The sequence below is a fragment of the Heloderma suspectum genome, chromosome 2 (assembly GCF_057233095.1).
Source record: "Heloderma suspectum isolate Gila_16-S chromosome 2, 16-S_ref, whole genome shotgun sequence".
Classification (NCBI taxonomy): Eukaryota; Metazoa; Chordata; class Lepidosauria; order Squamata; family Helodermatidae; genus Heloderma; species Heloderma suspectum.
The window spans coordinates 246645268-246661764 of NC_139459.1; the positions used below are offsets into that span (position 1 = coordinate 246645268).

The following is a 16497-nucleotide window of genomic DNA, read 5'->3' on the forward strand; positions in this document are numbered from 1 at the left end:
AGGCATACCTGGAATCTGGATACCACCCAGCCAAGAGGCAATAGATAGCCAATGGGTGGGGGTAGTCTGTGGAGGCCACAGACAGTGAAATTCAAGCTGCCCAAAATATTTCTAGTGTTTGTCACTAGAAATATTTTGAGAGCCAGTGTGGTGTAGTGGCAAGAGTGTTGGACTAGGAGCTGGGAGATCCAGGTTCTAGTCCCCACTTGGCCATGGAAGCTCACTGGGTGACTTTGGGCCAGTCACACACTCTCAGCCCAACCCACTTCAAGGGTTGTTGTTGTGAGGATAAAATGGAGAGGAGGAGGATAATGTAAGTTGCCTTGGGTTCCTTGCAAGAGGAAAAAAGGCGGGGTATAAATGCAATAAATAATAATAATAATAATAATAATAAAAATCAAATCGCAAATATATGGGCTAACAATTTGAGATGGGCATTGCAGCACCCTCATCCCTTCCATTTGTAAAGGGTTTTTGGGGGCAAACTATGCCAACCGGATGGTGCACTGGGTGGGAATGTCAAACAGGAAATCCCAGGCATTATGGGCCCTAAAGGTGGTCCCCCACAGAGCCATAGGATGGTGGATCATGTTATTGCTGCCTACTGCTGTAGCAAAAGGAGGGGAGCTTTATGTTTGGTTGCTGTTGCACTCTGCACATCCTCCTTTGACATTACTTCACACCTCCTAGGGCTATCCACAGGTTTTTAGTAGTCCTGCCCAGAGGTTTTCTCCCATCTGGGGTGAGAGGAGAGATAGGCAAATTGTAGGAACTGTCACTTCTTACCTTTAAATACAAGGTGGCTGTGGATTCTCTCTTTCATTTAAAATAAAACAAGCCTTGCCACTGTGTCAAGAGGCAGCTTGGCCGCTCTGCTTGAAGTGGTGGGAATATGCTTTTTGTTTGTTAAAAGAAAAAAGAACAACAGAAAGAAGGGAAGGCAAGGCTGGGGGAACCTTCATATACCTCTTATTTAAAATTTGCCCTCTCCCTGAAAGTTGCTGAATATCTCCCCTCACACACAAGCACACACTTTTTCATGGGAAATGTATGGTCTTGAAAAAATGAGGGGCGGGATTTTCATCCTAGCTTGAGTTTATAGAAATATTGTGACCTGGTTCACACATAATGCTAACCCATGTTTTCTTTAACCCATGGTTAATTCATGGTTTGTTGTCCTACCCAGGGTTTGTTTGGTAGACAGATGAACAAACTGTAGCTTATTTTCTCAATACCTGGGTTGTTTGTTTCCATCCTCCTTCACTCTCTCCCTCCCTGTATCCCACATGCCTTTGCAGCACTGTAGTACTGGTACGTAGAGTGGCTGGTGTTTTTTTTGGTTTTTTTTTACCACTTTTGCCCACTGTCTCTATAGCCTGGTGAAATAGCCCATGAACAACCCACAGTTCTGGTTTCGCACATAATGACAACCCATGATTTGAACAACCCAGAGTTCACAACCCAACAACAAACCATAGGTTCTGTTTGGGGTAGTTCGTGATTAACAAACCATAGCTCGTTAACGCAGCTGGGTTCACACATCCCGACAACCCAGAATTCAACATTAGTGTGAACCACGTCAGTAGGTCATATATGAGGATGTCCCAGAGTAGTTGTTCTTTGGCTGTTTTCATTAAGATTTTAATTGGCCCTATGGTCTTGTTTTGTGCGAGTGTGTGTGTGTGTGTGTGTAAAGCCTATGCCTGAAGATGGAATAGCCTGACCAAATATTACCTTGTGTTACCATGCTGCCTAGTTCTTCTCATTCACTGATGGCTTAAAGCAGAAGATGGTGCTTCAGGTTGGGAACATAGGCAAAAATATTCTGCTGAACCATTGTAGGGCCTCAAATAGCTAGATAAAAAGGACAGAACTCCCCAGATTAAAGACAATTTTGGTAGTCACATTTTTGAAAACTTGGAATGTATAAAAAGTCTGATTAATTCAACTGTAGTCTCAGTTGCATTTATATTTTATCCTAAAGATTTTTCTTTAATATGTTTTTAAAGAAATGTAGGCATACTGCATTGTACTAATAGCACAGAAGATTTAGTTGAACTGAGCTGACATGAAGAAGTTCCAATTACAAAACAACCACAATTGCAAAACAGTCTCTACTTCTTCTGAAAGCTCTAGCAACACAGCAGAATAAGTGACTGAAGCTGTGTTTATGCCTATTACTGAGTAAAAAGAAACCTGCAAGCTGTGAAGCTTGCTGGGTTCAATTTGACTTGTAAGGAAGATCTGGAGAAAACCAACCATAGAGAGAAAATACAGGTATACAGGATGGGAAGGAGGAAAGGCTGAGTGTAACAGCATAACTTTTTTGTCTTGACTGTCTTTCTCTTTGAAGGGCTGTTTTACAGCTGGAACGGCACAATGGCTGCAGTGGGGTGGCATGGTAAGAAATGAAGTAATGTGAAAACATGGCTTCCTATTTTTGCCAGGGAGGAGCTGTACCTCTGGCTAGGAAGCTGAAAGCTGTGCGGACTGAGCTGAGGATATTCAACAAGCTGACCGAGCTGCAGATCGGACTCCAGAATTATGAGAATGCTTTGGAATGTGCTACCCTGGCGGTCAGGCTCAGTGTGGATGTAGGTAGGAAAGGACTAAGGATTTATGGCACAGTAATGTCTGAGCCTTAGTGCGGAAAGCACGTGGTGGATGTTGGAATGGGTTAGCCATTAAAAAGGCTACAATTCCTAAAAAAATATACCCATCCCATCGTTACAAAAACCAAAATAAATTTAAAATGCCCAAATCAGCCAACAGTAATGGTAAGAGAGAGCGAGAGCGCAGAACATTATACCATAGATCCAAGTAAGCCTTCTCCTGGAGGAGAAAGCTATCAATGGCAACTAGTCCTGATGACTCTATGCTACCTCCACTATCAGGCGGTATGCCTATGTACAGCAGTTGCTGGGAAACATGGGTAGAAGGGTGCTGTTGTACTCATGTCCTGCTTGTGAGTTCCTGGTTGACAGCTGGTTGGCCACTGTGTGAACAGAATGCTGGACTAGAAGGACCCTTGGTCTGATCCAGCAGGGCTCTTCTTATGTTTTTGTGTTCTTAAGAGAATTTGTATACTTCCTTATTTGGAAACAAAAGAAGCATGTTTGCATTAATTTTTGTCAGTGGAAGGAAGGAATTCTGTCATTCATAGCTGGGGACACAGTCACTGAGGAAGAATGGCTAAATATGTCATTCATCTTTCCCCAGATGAAGCCTTCCAGTATCCCAGCCAGAAATGATTTAACCAGGATTGTGCAAGACATTCATTGTTAATGGGATATAACATTATTGGCTTTATATTAATTTTGTTGTAGCCAATAGTCTGGGAATCTTTAGTTGAAAGAAGCTGATACGTGTCCTTATCCACTAGACTGTACCAATTATCCTTGTAGACTTCTCAATCAGCCTTTAATGTGGGCTAACAATGCCACTGTTGGCCATGGTGCAATATGTATTCCTTCTAAGGATGGATGGATGGATTTCCCCAGTTCCAGTTTATTAATCCACTACAGACTGGCTGCTGTTCTGCGCCACATCTCTTTTGATTTTCAATAGAAAATGTCTAAAATAAAAATTTGGAAGTTGTATATCCAGTTTCCTCTGGGTGCAGCTTTGCAGTCTGTGTTCATTAAGTTCCAAGGGTGGGACTTGCCCTTCAGTCCTGTTCTTTGCTGCAAATCTGTACCCCCCACCCTCATCAAAGTAATGTACACTAGTGATCCTGTGCACTGAAAAACTGCATTCTTTTTTTAAAAGCATATAATGGTATGGACCATAATATCAGCTGTTCTTTTAATGGGTGAAAAGCCCGCCTGACATGAAATTGACATAGATGTATTCCATTGGTTTGAATTAACAGATTTTTTAGGATGGGGGATTAGAATCTTCATTGATAACAACTTGATCCTGTCCATTTAAAAAACAAAAAAACAATTGCACAATCTCTCAGTGCACAGAATGGTTAGTGCACATTTTTTTCCTGGAGGGGAGAAATGTGTTGTGGCATGAGCATATTGTGCATACACTGCAACCTTTGCAATTTCCAGAAATCAAAGTAAAAGAAACGGCAGAAAGTAATTGCAGTAGCGCTGCTGTGGGATCATGACAAGGTAAAGCAGAGAAACTGAGAAATCTGGAGGGGGCAGAAATCAAAGGGAGGGAAATTGGAGAGTATCCGGAATTCCTGCAGCCCTCAGAATCACCCAACTTGTACACTCGTTTATTCACGACTTATTGATAGGCTGCAGTGTTGCTGTTCTTTTTCCAGGAGATCCGTTGCAAGAACTGGTTGCCTTTCACCGACTAGCAACTGTGTATTATTTTCTGCAAATGTATGAAATGGCTGAGGACTGCTACCTGAGGACGCTCTCTCTGCGCTCACCATTGTTGCAAGGTGCTCAGGAAGCCATGTATTATTCTAAGGTTTACTGCCGCCTGGGAGATCTGACCCTGCACAAATTAAAGGTGAGAGACAGCAGTCTGTGACACATGCTGTGATGCATCTCACTAAAAATGTGACAAGGCCAGATGCTAGGTTTAGTCTGATTGTGCATTTAAATGAGGTCTTTCTCTTACCGAGTGCAGGAGGCCAGCCAGTATGGGGAGTTTCCACCTCCAGGACTGAGAAGGCAGTCTCCAAATTAACGTCCGGACGAGGCAGGGCCTCCCCCATGTTCGCCAGTTTTGACTTCCTGCCTCGTGGAAGGAGGCACCTTCTCCTTGGTCTCGCGTGCGAGAGCAACCAAAAAAAAACCCGAAGAAGAAAGAAGACAAAGAGAAGAGAGCGACTTGTGGTCACGATGTAGGGGAGGCAACCGCTCCTCTGGCATACAGAGGGCTAGCTCGTGGTGGGGAGAAGGACTCGGGACCCCCCCCCCCCGCAAGGCTTCTTCACGCCATTGCACAAGCGCTGGGGAAGCCCCAACACTCCAGCCCTGCGAAGCGGGGAAGATCCTCTGCCGAGGCAGGCGCCATTATTGGCCCCCCTCCCCACCAGCAGCGGAGTGGTGGAGAAAAGCCTCAGCGGGCGCCGAGGCCTGCGAAGTCGGCAGTGGCTTCCTTTGCCCCCCCTCCCTCCAAGGAGCACAAGTGGTCCGGACAGGGTGAGTCGGACGGCAGCAAGGAGAAAGCCTCCCGTCGTGTCCCCCCCCCCTTGTGCACCCCCTCTCGTTTCCCCCCCCCAATCTAGGGACTGAAAGGGTGGGAAACCCAGGGCAAGCTCCTCAGCCCCACACTTTCACTTGGAGCCTCAGGACTGGCGGGAAATGGGGGACTCCAGTTCTCCGCCTTCCCCATCGCAGGAGCCCCCAGAGGGAGGGGCGGGGGGCCTGGAATCCAGCCACAGGTCCAACCCTGAGGGCCAGCCACTCCCACAAGTCCGGGAAAGGGAAAGCTCAATGCTGGATTTACTGGAGGAGGCCATTTGCCAAATCAGACGCAAAGCCTCCCCCCAGGAGGGGTCGAGACACCATGAGCACTCCCACAGGAGCTCATCTAGGGAAAGGGCCCATTGCAAGCGATACACTCACTCACAATCATCCAGCCACAGCTACATGGACATTCAGCGCAACAGTTCATGCCCCAAACGGAGACCAGTTGTACCTCCACCCCCCGTGCCCACTCTAGGGAAAGCAGGCAGAGGGGAGGGAGGAAGGAGGCCTCGGGCAGATCTTGCTCCTCCTCAAGTAAGGGCTCCTCTGGAAGGAAGTGCACCAAATCCTCGTCTCCACCCATCCAGAGAAAGAAGTCGAGGAAACGTGGAGAAGGGAGCCGAAGGGCCAGATCCCCTTCCTCATCCCTGACCTACCTCTCCAACTCCCAAAGTTCTAGATCCCCTTCCCCCAGATCAAGCTCACCAGAGTCTGAGGGGGGAGATGCCTCAGAGGGAGACAAGCCCAAGGAAAAACCCCAACAGTGCCATCTTTTCCTGCTGAGGCATTCCCCAGATTAATTTCCAAATGCATTAACATCCTGGAGCTTACAGACCAGGAAGAAGACATCACACCCCTCCAAGGTAGGGCAAAGAAGGCAGGGGCAGCAGTGGCTTTTCCATCGCCACCCCCCCCCCCAAATGCGCCACTCCCACTAAGTCTGGAAGAGATTCTACGCAAGGAGTGGTCTAACCCAGCTAGATCTAAGACACTCCACTTCCACTGCGAGAAGTTCTATTGCCTACAAGAGGATGCCATGCAGGATCTGGTCACCCCGAGAGTAGACGAACCAGTCACAGCCCTCAGCCCCAAGGCCCTCCTGACCTCAGAGCAGGACGAGCTTCCCTCAGACCAGCACAATCGAAGAACTGAGGCAGCACTTCGCAGAGGCTTCGAGGCCTCAGCTACATCCATGTGGGTGGTGATCATGTCTACCGTTGTTGCTAGGGGCATCTTCATGATGGCAAACGGTCTGTTCCAGGGCAGAGACCTAGGGAAGGATGGCCGTGAAACTGTACAGGACATGGCTACGGCAGCAGTGTTGCTAGACTCCTTCCAGCTGGGGGCAAAGGCCACAGCAGCCAATGTCATGGCAAGAAGAAACATCTGGCTACACACCTGGGGAGTGGACACCAAAACCAAATCCAACCTGGCAGGTGTCCCCTTCGCAGGTAGGCTTCTGTTCAGGGAAGCCTTGGACAAACTGCTGGTAGAGACAAAGGACAAGAAGAAAGCCTTGCTGAACCCAGAGAAGAAAGAGACAAAGTGCTTTCAAGCGAAGCCCAGACCTTTTTGCCCCTTCAGGTCATCCTTTCCTTCCACATATGTTCCTAGGGAGGGAAAAGCCAAGCAACAACATGACACCAGGGCCAAGCTGGGCAACCCCAGAGGGCCCCCCCCAGCATGTCAAGACCACCAGTTCAGCATGACTCACCATCCCCCCCAGTGGGGGGACGGCTGCAGGACTTCTCAAATGCCTGGAGGTGGCTTTTCTCCAAGAGGACTCTCACAGCCATACAACATCTCCGTCAGATCCAAGCCATCGAGAAGGTTCCTCGGAAAGAGAGGGGACAGGGCATTTTCTCTTTCTTCTTCACAGTCCCGAACCCATCCTGGACTTGAAGAGGCTCAGTCGCTGCCTGAAGAAGCAGAAGTTCCAAATGGAGACACTCAAGTCCATAAAAGAGAGCCTCCAAAGAGTGAACTTCTTAACCTTGGTGGATCTGGCAGAGGCCTACCTACACATCCCCATCCGGCCATCTCACCTCAAGTTTCTGCGCTTCAGCTACAGAACGAAACATTTCCAATTCAAGGCTCTTCTGTTTGGCCTAGCCACAGCTCCAAGAATGTTCACAAAGATCCTCCCGGCCCCAGTGGCCTACCTGAGGTCAAAGGGCATCCAACTACACCCATATCTGGACGACATAATCTGCTCATTGTCATGGGAACAGTGCACACAAGACACCAGCACCACTCTTTCAACCCTACAGTCTCTGGGGTTTGTCATCAATGAGAAAAAGAGCTCCCTGTCCCCCTCACAGTCTATACTCCACCTGGGGGTGACCCTGAACATAGCTGTGGACATTATGACCCTATCCCCGGACAGGCAGACTACAGTAAGCAGGCTGGCAGCCCAGATCCAGGTTGAAAAGAACTTCCGCCTCAGAGAGCTGGCAAAACTGCTGGGCATGATGGTCTCTTGCCAGGAGACCCTCCAGTGGGCAAGGTTCCATGCAAAGCCCCTAGAGTCATTCCTCTTGGCCTTCAAGATGGAAATTTCAGCCAACATTAACCTGGAGGTGTGAGTGCCAGCAGAAGTCTTTCGCTCCCTGTCTTGGTGGGCACACCCACCCAAACTCGTGGAGGGGGGGGTCTCCCATCCAGACTCCATCATTCACCACCCTGACCACAGATGGTTGCCTCACGGCGTCGGGGGCTCTCTGCAAGGGCCACCACACCCAAGGCCTATGGACCACAGAGGAATCTCACCTCAGTATCAACCTACTGGAACTGAGGGCCATCTGCTTGGCAGGGAGGCACCTAGCTCCACAGTTAGAGTCCCAGGATGTTTTGGTCAGAACAGATAGCATAGTAACGAAGGCATACTTGAACAAACAAAGAGGAACTTGGTCCAAATCCCTTCAAAGGGAGGCCATGAGGCTCTTCAGGTGGGCTCAAAAACATCTCAGCTCCATCAGGGTGGAGCACCTAAGGGGCGTGCTGAATATCCAGGCTGACTGGCTCAGCAGGATGTCTCTAGTCCCAGGGGAGTGGTCTCTCCACCCAGACACATTCATTTGGCTGACGAAATGGTTAGGCTGGCCCTGCATAGACCTCTTTGCATCCCAGCAGAATGCCAAGCTCCCCAGATTTGCCACTCCCTATGCCACAAGAGGTGCCAAGTTCACAGACGCCCTGACCAACAGGTGGCCCAGAGGACTTCTATATGCTTTCCCTCCTCTACCCCTCGTCCTGAAGGTGATCCAGAACCTGAGGGAGCAGCGGACGGATTTGATCCTGATAGCACCCAATTGGCTGAGGAGGCCATGGAACACCAACCTGGTAAACCTATCCATGGCCAAGCCTCTGACCTTAACCACCCTGACACAACCTACTGACTCAACGCCCGATCGCACACCAGGACCCATGGTTTCTGAAACTAACTCCCTGGAAGCTGAGCGGAAACTGCTAGGGACCCATGGCTACTCTTCAAGGGTGGTTTCCACCCTCCTAGCCTACAGAAAGTCCTCCACTAATAGATCGTATGAGCGTACCTGGAAGGCTTTCATCATATGGGCCGACACTGCAGGGAGGGACCCACTGTACACCAGCATTGGAGATATCCTGGAGTTCCTCCAGGAAGGCCTGTCAGCAGGCCTTAAAACTAATACCCTAAAGAGGCATGTTTCTGCCTTAGGTTCCATTCTGGGGGAACTAGGAGGGGGGTCCCTAGGTTCTCACCCCCACATCAAGAGGTTCCTGAGGGTGGCATCATTGATCAGTCCTCCCCCGGTGAGGAGGTTCCCCACATGGAGCCTCAACGCTGTGCTCAAGGCACTGTCCAAAGCCCCATTCGAACCCCTAGGGGCTGCCACCTTAAGGTGTTGTCCCTCAAGTCCCTTCTGGCTATCATGTCCGCCAGGAGGGTCTCCGAACTGGGGGCTCTCTCGGCGGAAAAGGAGCTTTGTATTTTTCACAGGAACAAGGTGGTCCTCCGCCCAGACCCATCCTTCATTCCCAAGGTCAATTTGGACTTCCACAGAGCCCATCCTTTTGCCCTCACCCTTCTAACCCCCAGGAAGGGGAGTGGCATACCCTGGATGCCAGGTGGGCCCTTAAGTTCTGTCTAGATAGAACTAAGCCCCACAGACAACACAGCGCCCTGTTTGTGTCCTTCAGACCATTCTCCTTGGACAAGAAGGTATCAGTAGCCTCTCTGGCACACTGGCTTTGTGAGTGCGTTGCGCTGGCCTACACCTCCAGTGGCCTAACAGCCCCAGAGGGAATATTGGCCCACTCAGTTAGGGAGATGGCCACATCAGCAGCCTTCTGGGGTAGAGCTCCCCTTGAGGAGATCTACAAGGGCGGCCACATGGTCATCCATGCATACATTTACACATCACTAGAAAATCAATTAGTTTGTCTCTGCCGAGGGTGCCTTCAGCAGGAGAGTCCTCCAGCGGCCTAAGGGTTTGTTGACACACCCAGGGATGAACTGCTTTGGCATGTCCCCATACTGGCTAGCCTCCTGCACTCAGTAGGAGAAATGGAAATTCTTTACTCACTGGTGAATTTCTGTTCTCGCCGAGTGGAGGAGGCCAGCCAGGCCTGCCCGGGCCGGCCTCCTTCTAGGAGATTCTTAGGCTAGGCAGGCTTCACCACGGTTGCTTCCTCAGCCTGATTGTCAATCAAGGTTGGCAATCGAAGATGGTCAGGACGGAGGGCTTCCGAGGAGTTTCTATGACTTGGAAGATTCAACTGGCGAACATGGGGGAGACCCCGCCTCCTCTGGAAGTTAATTTGGAGACTGCCTTCAGGTCCCGGAGGCGGAACCTCCCCATACTGGCTGGCCAACTTCACTCGGCGAGAACAGAAATTCACTGGTGAGTAAAGAATTTCTGTTTCGCTAACCCATTAAATCATCTAATAGCCCACAGTCGTCAGACGCCATGCATTGTCCCAGAAAGTTCCTCCCATTTGTGGTAATGCACTGGGGTGGCCATGTGCCCTCTTTCACAGAGGACCATCCACTATTCGAAGACATCCTCTATTTGAAGGGCTGCCCTGTCCAGTTCCAGTTTAAAGATAAAGAACCATAAGAACTGTTGTCCATCAACAGTGAGTATCTGGAGAGCAGACTGAACAGGCAAGCACACAGGTCACCTGCTCACCCCCACTGTGGTGAGATTTAGTGTATTTCTATTTAAATTATAATAGTAATTTCTAAATTTGCACCTATACTCACATATGCATTAGCACATACAAATGTGCGTCCCCTTTTGTGATTTTTGTTGGTGATTCATAAGTGGTCCCTGCATTGCTATCAGCACTCACGCTGGCGGCTGATGCCTTGCCCTTCATCTCTTGCCTTTTGTTCTCAGGATGAACAAGATGCAGCCAGCTACTTCCTCTTGGCCTTGGCTGCTGCCACTGAGCTTAGTGACCAGGCTTGGCAAAGCAGGATTCAGGCCAGGTTGGCTCAAATATACAATGCTTTCAAGGCAGATACGAGTCCAAGAGGGTGGACTACATATCGGGCCCGATGGTTGAGTGAAAGAAGACAAGATGTATGATAAATCACCTTGTGGGACTCAAGAGCTCAGAAGAAACAAAACAAATCTTACCTCCCTGCCAAAGAGCTTCCAGGTGCCTCCTAGACCCAAAGTGAAGGGAAGAAGCAGCGCTTCAGCTTCCTGTATTTTTTAATTTAGTGATGAGAAAATCTTATCTGTTGCAGATGGATACACTTGCATGTAGGCTCATGTGGAGTGGATAAAAGGCAAATCCACCATCTTTTTATAGCCTAATATTTCATCAGCAACAGCGACACCTATGAAGAGAAAGATCCATTCACATATAAAGACCTCACTGAATAGATACACACTGTGTAGGTGTGACTTTAAAGTATAAATTGAAAGCACAGGGTAGGAGGTAAACAAGAGCGACCTTGCTGGAATGTGAGAGGGCTGGAATTGGAAATGTGTGGAGCTGGTCTCTGAAAAGATGCACCAAGAGGATATTCAGCTTTTACCCATTCAACCTCAGTGCCAAAATGCAGAGCGCCCTTCCACGTTCTCTGTGAGCCCTAGCTGAGCAGAAGACCCCTGAGAGTGAAGACATTGCACTTGCGGGGGATGTGATTCTTTGCTCATGCATGTTTTAAGTTGTCAGTTACCTGTGTTTATATTTATTTCTGTTTTTCAGTGTTATCCCTGTCCTCAGAGAGTTTCCTGGTGCAAATGAGCTGCATTAGGACCACAAAAATATTCACAGCAAAAGGCAGAATGTAAGATAGCAACAAGCATGTACTGAATATGCTTTAAAGAGTGCCCTCCTTGTCCTTCATAATGCCTTTAATTGCCAAGTCTCCACTGGCCCTAGGGCTGAGGGAAGATGGCTCCTGTGTATCCAGAGCATAAGGGGTGTGGTCCTCCAATTCCACTGGGACAGCAGAAACAGAAGGGCATCAAAGATTATCAGGGGAGTAGAAACTAAGTCCTACAAGGAAAGGAAAGATGGAAGGAACTGGGTATGTTTAGCCTTGAGAAGAGAAGACCTCTTCTCAACACGGGGGGAACGACTCTTTTTGAGTATCTAAAGGATTGTCACATAGAAGAGGGCTGCCACCTGTTCTCTATCACCCAAGACTGTAGGACATGAAATAATGGGCTTAAGTTACAGGAAGGCAGATTTCGGTTGACCACCAGGAAAAACTTCCTAATGGTTAGAGCAGTCAGACAATGGAACCAACTTCCTCTCCATCTCTGGAGGTATTTAAGCAAAGACCTGACAGGCATCTGGCAGGGATACTTCGAACTGGATTCCTGCACTGAATGGGGGTTGGACTTAATGGCCTAAATGGCATCTTCCAACAATATGATTCTATGCTTCTATGACTCCCACAGTCAGTCACACTCTGTGGTCCTCTTTCCTGCTGCCAAGTAGTAGCTACAATCCCCAGTCCGTTGCCTTTCCCCCCTTTCTTCCTGGATGCTCCCCCAGCCCCTTTCATTGAAGCTCAGGGAACATCTCCCACAGGAATGCCATGCTCACAACAATACCACATTTAATTTTGGCTAGGCATGGAGCATTGCCCTGCTCAGCTTCCTTCACAGACAAGTGCTGCCCTTTTGTTTTCAAGCTGTTCTTCACAGTCATCTGAGCTACAAATGTGCTTTTTTCAGAAGCATAAAGAAAACTGAGATTCTCAGGATGCCTAATGTTGAGCCTACTTTGAGATTTCACTCTTTTACAGCGGTCTTGCAGCCACACCAAATACCTTCTGGCTGTTCCATGTTCTGAGTGGGAAACCAAGGCAAGATGTCCTGGGGCCTCTGTGCATACAACTTTCTGGATCTGGCCGGGGTTGGAAATGGGAGGCTGATTAGGCCCTCCTTGTTTGATGCAACATGTCTGGTTTTCACTTCACCTTAGATTCTTTCTGCGCATGAAGCACCTTTGATAGGGAAAAATATCTTGCCTGGAGAGTGATGTGTTTCTGTAGAGTCTGTACAGGGTAGAGGGTGTACCTCAGAATCCTTTCTCATGTTATGGAAAGCACTGTTAAAGCAGGAAGTATAAGTCATGCTTCCTATCTTCGTGCTTCTTCAGGAACATTCCAGAGGAGCTTGCACATCTGCCCCATTAGGAGATACATGAGCTGCCCCCACATTTGCAGCAGATGCATCTTCTTGTGGGGTAGACCTTAGTAGTAATTAAGATTTTGCAAATGCAAGAAACCGCTGTGTGTGGTATGTTCATCTTTCTGCTGGTGAGACTCCAGGGGAATCTTAATCTGTCTGCTTTATGTCTGAATGTTGAGCCTCTGCTGAGTGGTAAGGGGCATATCATGAAAGAACTGGAGAACTAATAGTAGACATAATGAAGCCTTGCTGTCTTTATGAAAACCCTTACCTGCCTATACCAGACACCATTATGGATCAGGATAATAGTTCTGAACTGCACCAGCCACTACAAAGGGCAGATGTAGCCTTCCAAGTTGTGCCTCGGAACAAAGGTCTGACCACCTAAAAAGTTAAATGGGAGGGGCCGTAGCTCAATGACAAAAAAATACCTACTTTGCATGAAGAAGGCCTCGGGCTCAGTCCTTGGCATCTTCATTAAAAGTGTTTCAAATAGCAGAGCCAGGAACTGCCTGAGACCTTGGAGAGCCGCTGCCAGTCCTAACACCGGGATAGATGGACTAATGGTCTGGCTCAGTATGTTTCGTATGTTCATATATGATGTTGAGCGTTGTAGCACTAATTTACCAGCTTGCAATATATAATTTTGCTTTTTCCTTGTACTGCATCGCATCTCACCACTAGAGGGCAATAAAGACAGTACTTCCAAGCAAATTTATTTTCAGTCTTCATTACCAGCAAGAATCTGTTTTGAAATTTTGAAGGGCTTCTTAGCAGTCTGAACCTTTAAGATGTGGCTGTCTGACTGGACATGGATAGGAGCAATGTCCCCACTCCACCCGGGGCATTTTTCTGTATTGTTTCTAAACCTGAAACAGATCACTTTGATTTTCCTGATATTGTGCACAACTGTCAGATTCATTCTCCCACCCACCCACCCCTCATTTGTGTAACAAATCAATGAAACAGCAAGGCCTTGCTTCCCCAAATGGCAAAGAACTGGGCTTTACTGCCTAAGGCAAAACTTTTGAAAATAATCCTGACAGATTCAACTTTCACTGAATGAAATGTCAGGTGATTATAGAGAGAGAAACTCGACTAGGTAATGACACAAGCCTGGAATTAATTTCCAGCTGAAAAAAAGTATTATTTTAATAAAACTTATTATTTGGAAAAGACATGGGTAGTTTAAAATTCTGCATCCAAGAAGACATACATACAAGGTTTCTAAAAGACTCGTACAGGTATGCACATTTTTTCTCTCTTACACGTTGTATATTGTTGGATTTACACGTACACAGAATTCTGGCCCACTACCCGCTACCTCTGACTTGTTTGGGACCTTTGAACAGTGGCTGAAGCTCCTACTGGGGATGAAAGTTCAGAAGGCAATTCTCTTTGTGCCCTAGGTTAGTTTCACTGCACCTGGAAGACCAGTTAAGATAGCCTCTGGCTATTTCGCTCAATAATTCCATGTGCTCCCTCCAAAGCCTAGATGCATCTATGGGCTTCCATGTATGGATATGGAGGTATGCATGCATGTATGTGTTTAGTAGTTATTCCTTTGAGGAGTTTACAGTGGCTTAATATGAACCATCTATGGCAAGGGTAGGTGGTGCCCATGGGCACCAATGTGCCCCCAGGCACCTTCCTTTGTTCCTGCCAAGACACCCTGTGCCAAGCAATTTTTATTTTAAAGGTATTTTAAAATTTTCTTACTTTTAGCGGGGCTTACTTTGAACTGAAGTGGGAGTGGCCAGCTGCTGCCATCTGAATTTCCCATGAATGCCTCTGGGCAGGTTACATATCCCTTTTGACTAGCCATGCCCACCCATGCCAGCCACTTTATGGTTGTGCCATGGACTGTTTCTGAAATCCCCAAATGTGCCCATGAGCCTAAAAGTTTGCCTACCCCTGATCTATGGGGAAATAATACAGGGTAGCTGGATATATGGCCTAATATGTGACCTAATTTGGTTCCCCACCTTTGTCTTAATAGCTTTTTATTTTTCAGTAAACACATACTTTTGGAGCCCAGATTCACAGTTTCTGAACATTTGGAACTGGCCGTTCCAGAACTGCTTTCTTAATTGGCGGGGGTTGCAGATGCCAGTACCTGGAACCAGTGGTGATTTAATCAAGAACCCAGTCTTCTGTTTAGTTTTCATAATGTTTCTCAAATGCAGATTTCAACATACAACCCCATGTTAGAATACTGTTGGAAGATTTTCCCTTATAGCCTTCTAAAGAGTCACAGCTTTCTTAGGCAGCCTTTTCCACTTCCCATAAATGGTTCTAACAGAAGAACCAAGGAAAGGGGTTGAAAAATAATTCTTTCAACATCAATAACCAATGTGCTCACTGGTAAGACACATAAAGCACAATCCAAAGCATATTTAATCAGAATTAAATCCCATTGAATGTAATGGGAATTACTTTTTAGTAAGGGTGCACAGGATTGAAGCCTTTGCTATGTTTAAATACACTCTTGGCAGCTGGAACCTGGAGCACTTCCAGAAAACTAAGTGGATGCACGCACCAGCTGAGAATGTGGCCCAAGAATGTTAACCTTGTGTGGCCCCTTTAATTCACAGCAAAGTATCCTATGTAGCCTGGGAAAAATCATTAATGGCATGAATCTCCCATTTGGGAATGGCCCATGTGGCATAATTTCCCTTCCCACCTCCCTTGAAAGATCTGGGCTGCCTTCCTAGTATGATCTGAGATCTTACTACTCAGGGATCACTACATGCAATATGTACTACTGCAGTTGATTTCAAATAGAGTGGATCTTGGACTAGACAATCACCAACAGAGAAATCCTGTGGCTCCCAGGAGGCATCTGGGGAGGCATGGGATGGTGCAGATCTCCAGCAGCCATAGACAGAGCTATGACTGCAGAGGAGGAGATCTGATGGTGGATCTCTCCTCCCTCACCAGCATGGTGGCTTCTCTTTTGACGTCACAACTGCAATCTCAGAAGAGATGTTGTAGAGAGACGAGGAGGGAACAGGAGAGGCTTGGAGTCTCTCCATCACCATCACCACCCCTTCCCCATTAAGTAAGCAAGATGGGCTGAGAGGCCCGTCTAGCACCCCCCCCCCATTAAATGGAGGATGGAGAAGCTGTAAAAGCTTCTGTCTTCCCGCCCTGTCTGGCTCTTGCCAAGAGGCTATTGTTAGAGGGAGCAATCTTATGTCCCCAGACAGCATCAGGGGGACAGACAGACATAGGATTTCTGGGCTTCAAGGTCAGAAACGGGGCTCTGACCTCAGAGCCCAGAAACCATGCTCCCTGCTCCCTCCCTTGCTCCCTCATAGCCAGCATGGTTCTGGCTAGGTCTCCACATTTGGAAATGGAGCATGGAGATGGGGAAAAGAGGCATTCCCAGGGGCTGGGAGGGGAGGAGAAGGGCATCATCCATACGATGTTTCCTATGGCTTCCCTCCCCCTCTGAAGCTCTGCTTCTAGATGGGCGATTTTGCCCATCTAGCAGAAATGCAGAGTGGCTGGAAAGCAGAGGTGAAGATCACCTCCACACTCCAGCCACCCTGCACTGGATACTCCACAGCCTCCACGCCCTAAGATACTGTAGCATATGTGCTGGCTATTTTACCACTATTCTCCAGAGATCTTGGATAGAGTGAGGATTTTGGGTTTCTTCAGCTGTCAGTGGCACACCACTACCATCC

At 47.9% G+C, this 16497-nt stretch overlaps 1 protein-coding gene across 1 annotated transcript in view; it reads left to right on the forward strand.

The window, feature by feature from the left end:
* SH3TC2 (SH3 domain and tetratricopeptide repeats 2) overlaps positions 1-13516 on the forward strand; it is a 46180-nt gene extending 32664 nt beyond the window's left edge. The window contains exons 16-18 of the mRNA XM_084838678.1: positions 2448-2598; positions 4280-4476; positions 10544-13516. Coding sequence (XP_084694804.1) covers positions 2448-2598; positions 4280-4476; positions 10544-10735 — 540 coding nt within the window. The 3' untranslated portion in view covers positions 10736-13516. The remainder of the gene's footprint in view (positions 1-2447; positions 2599-4279; positions 4477-10543) is intronic.
* Positions 13517-16497: the final 2981 nt, after the last annotated feature.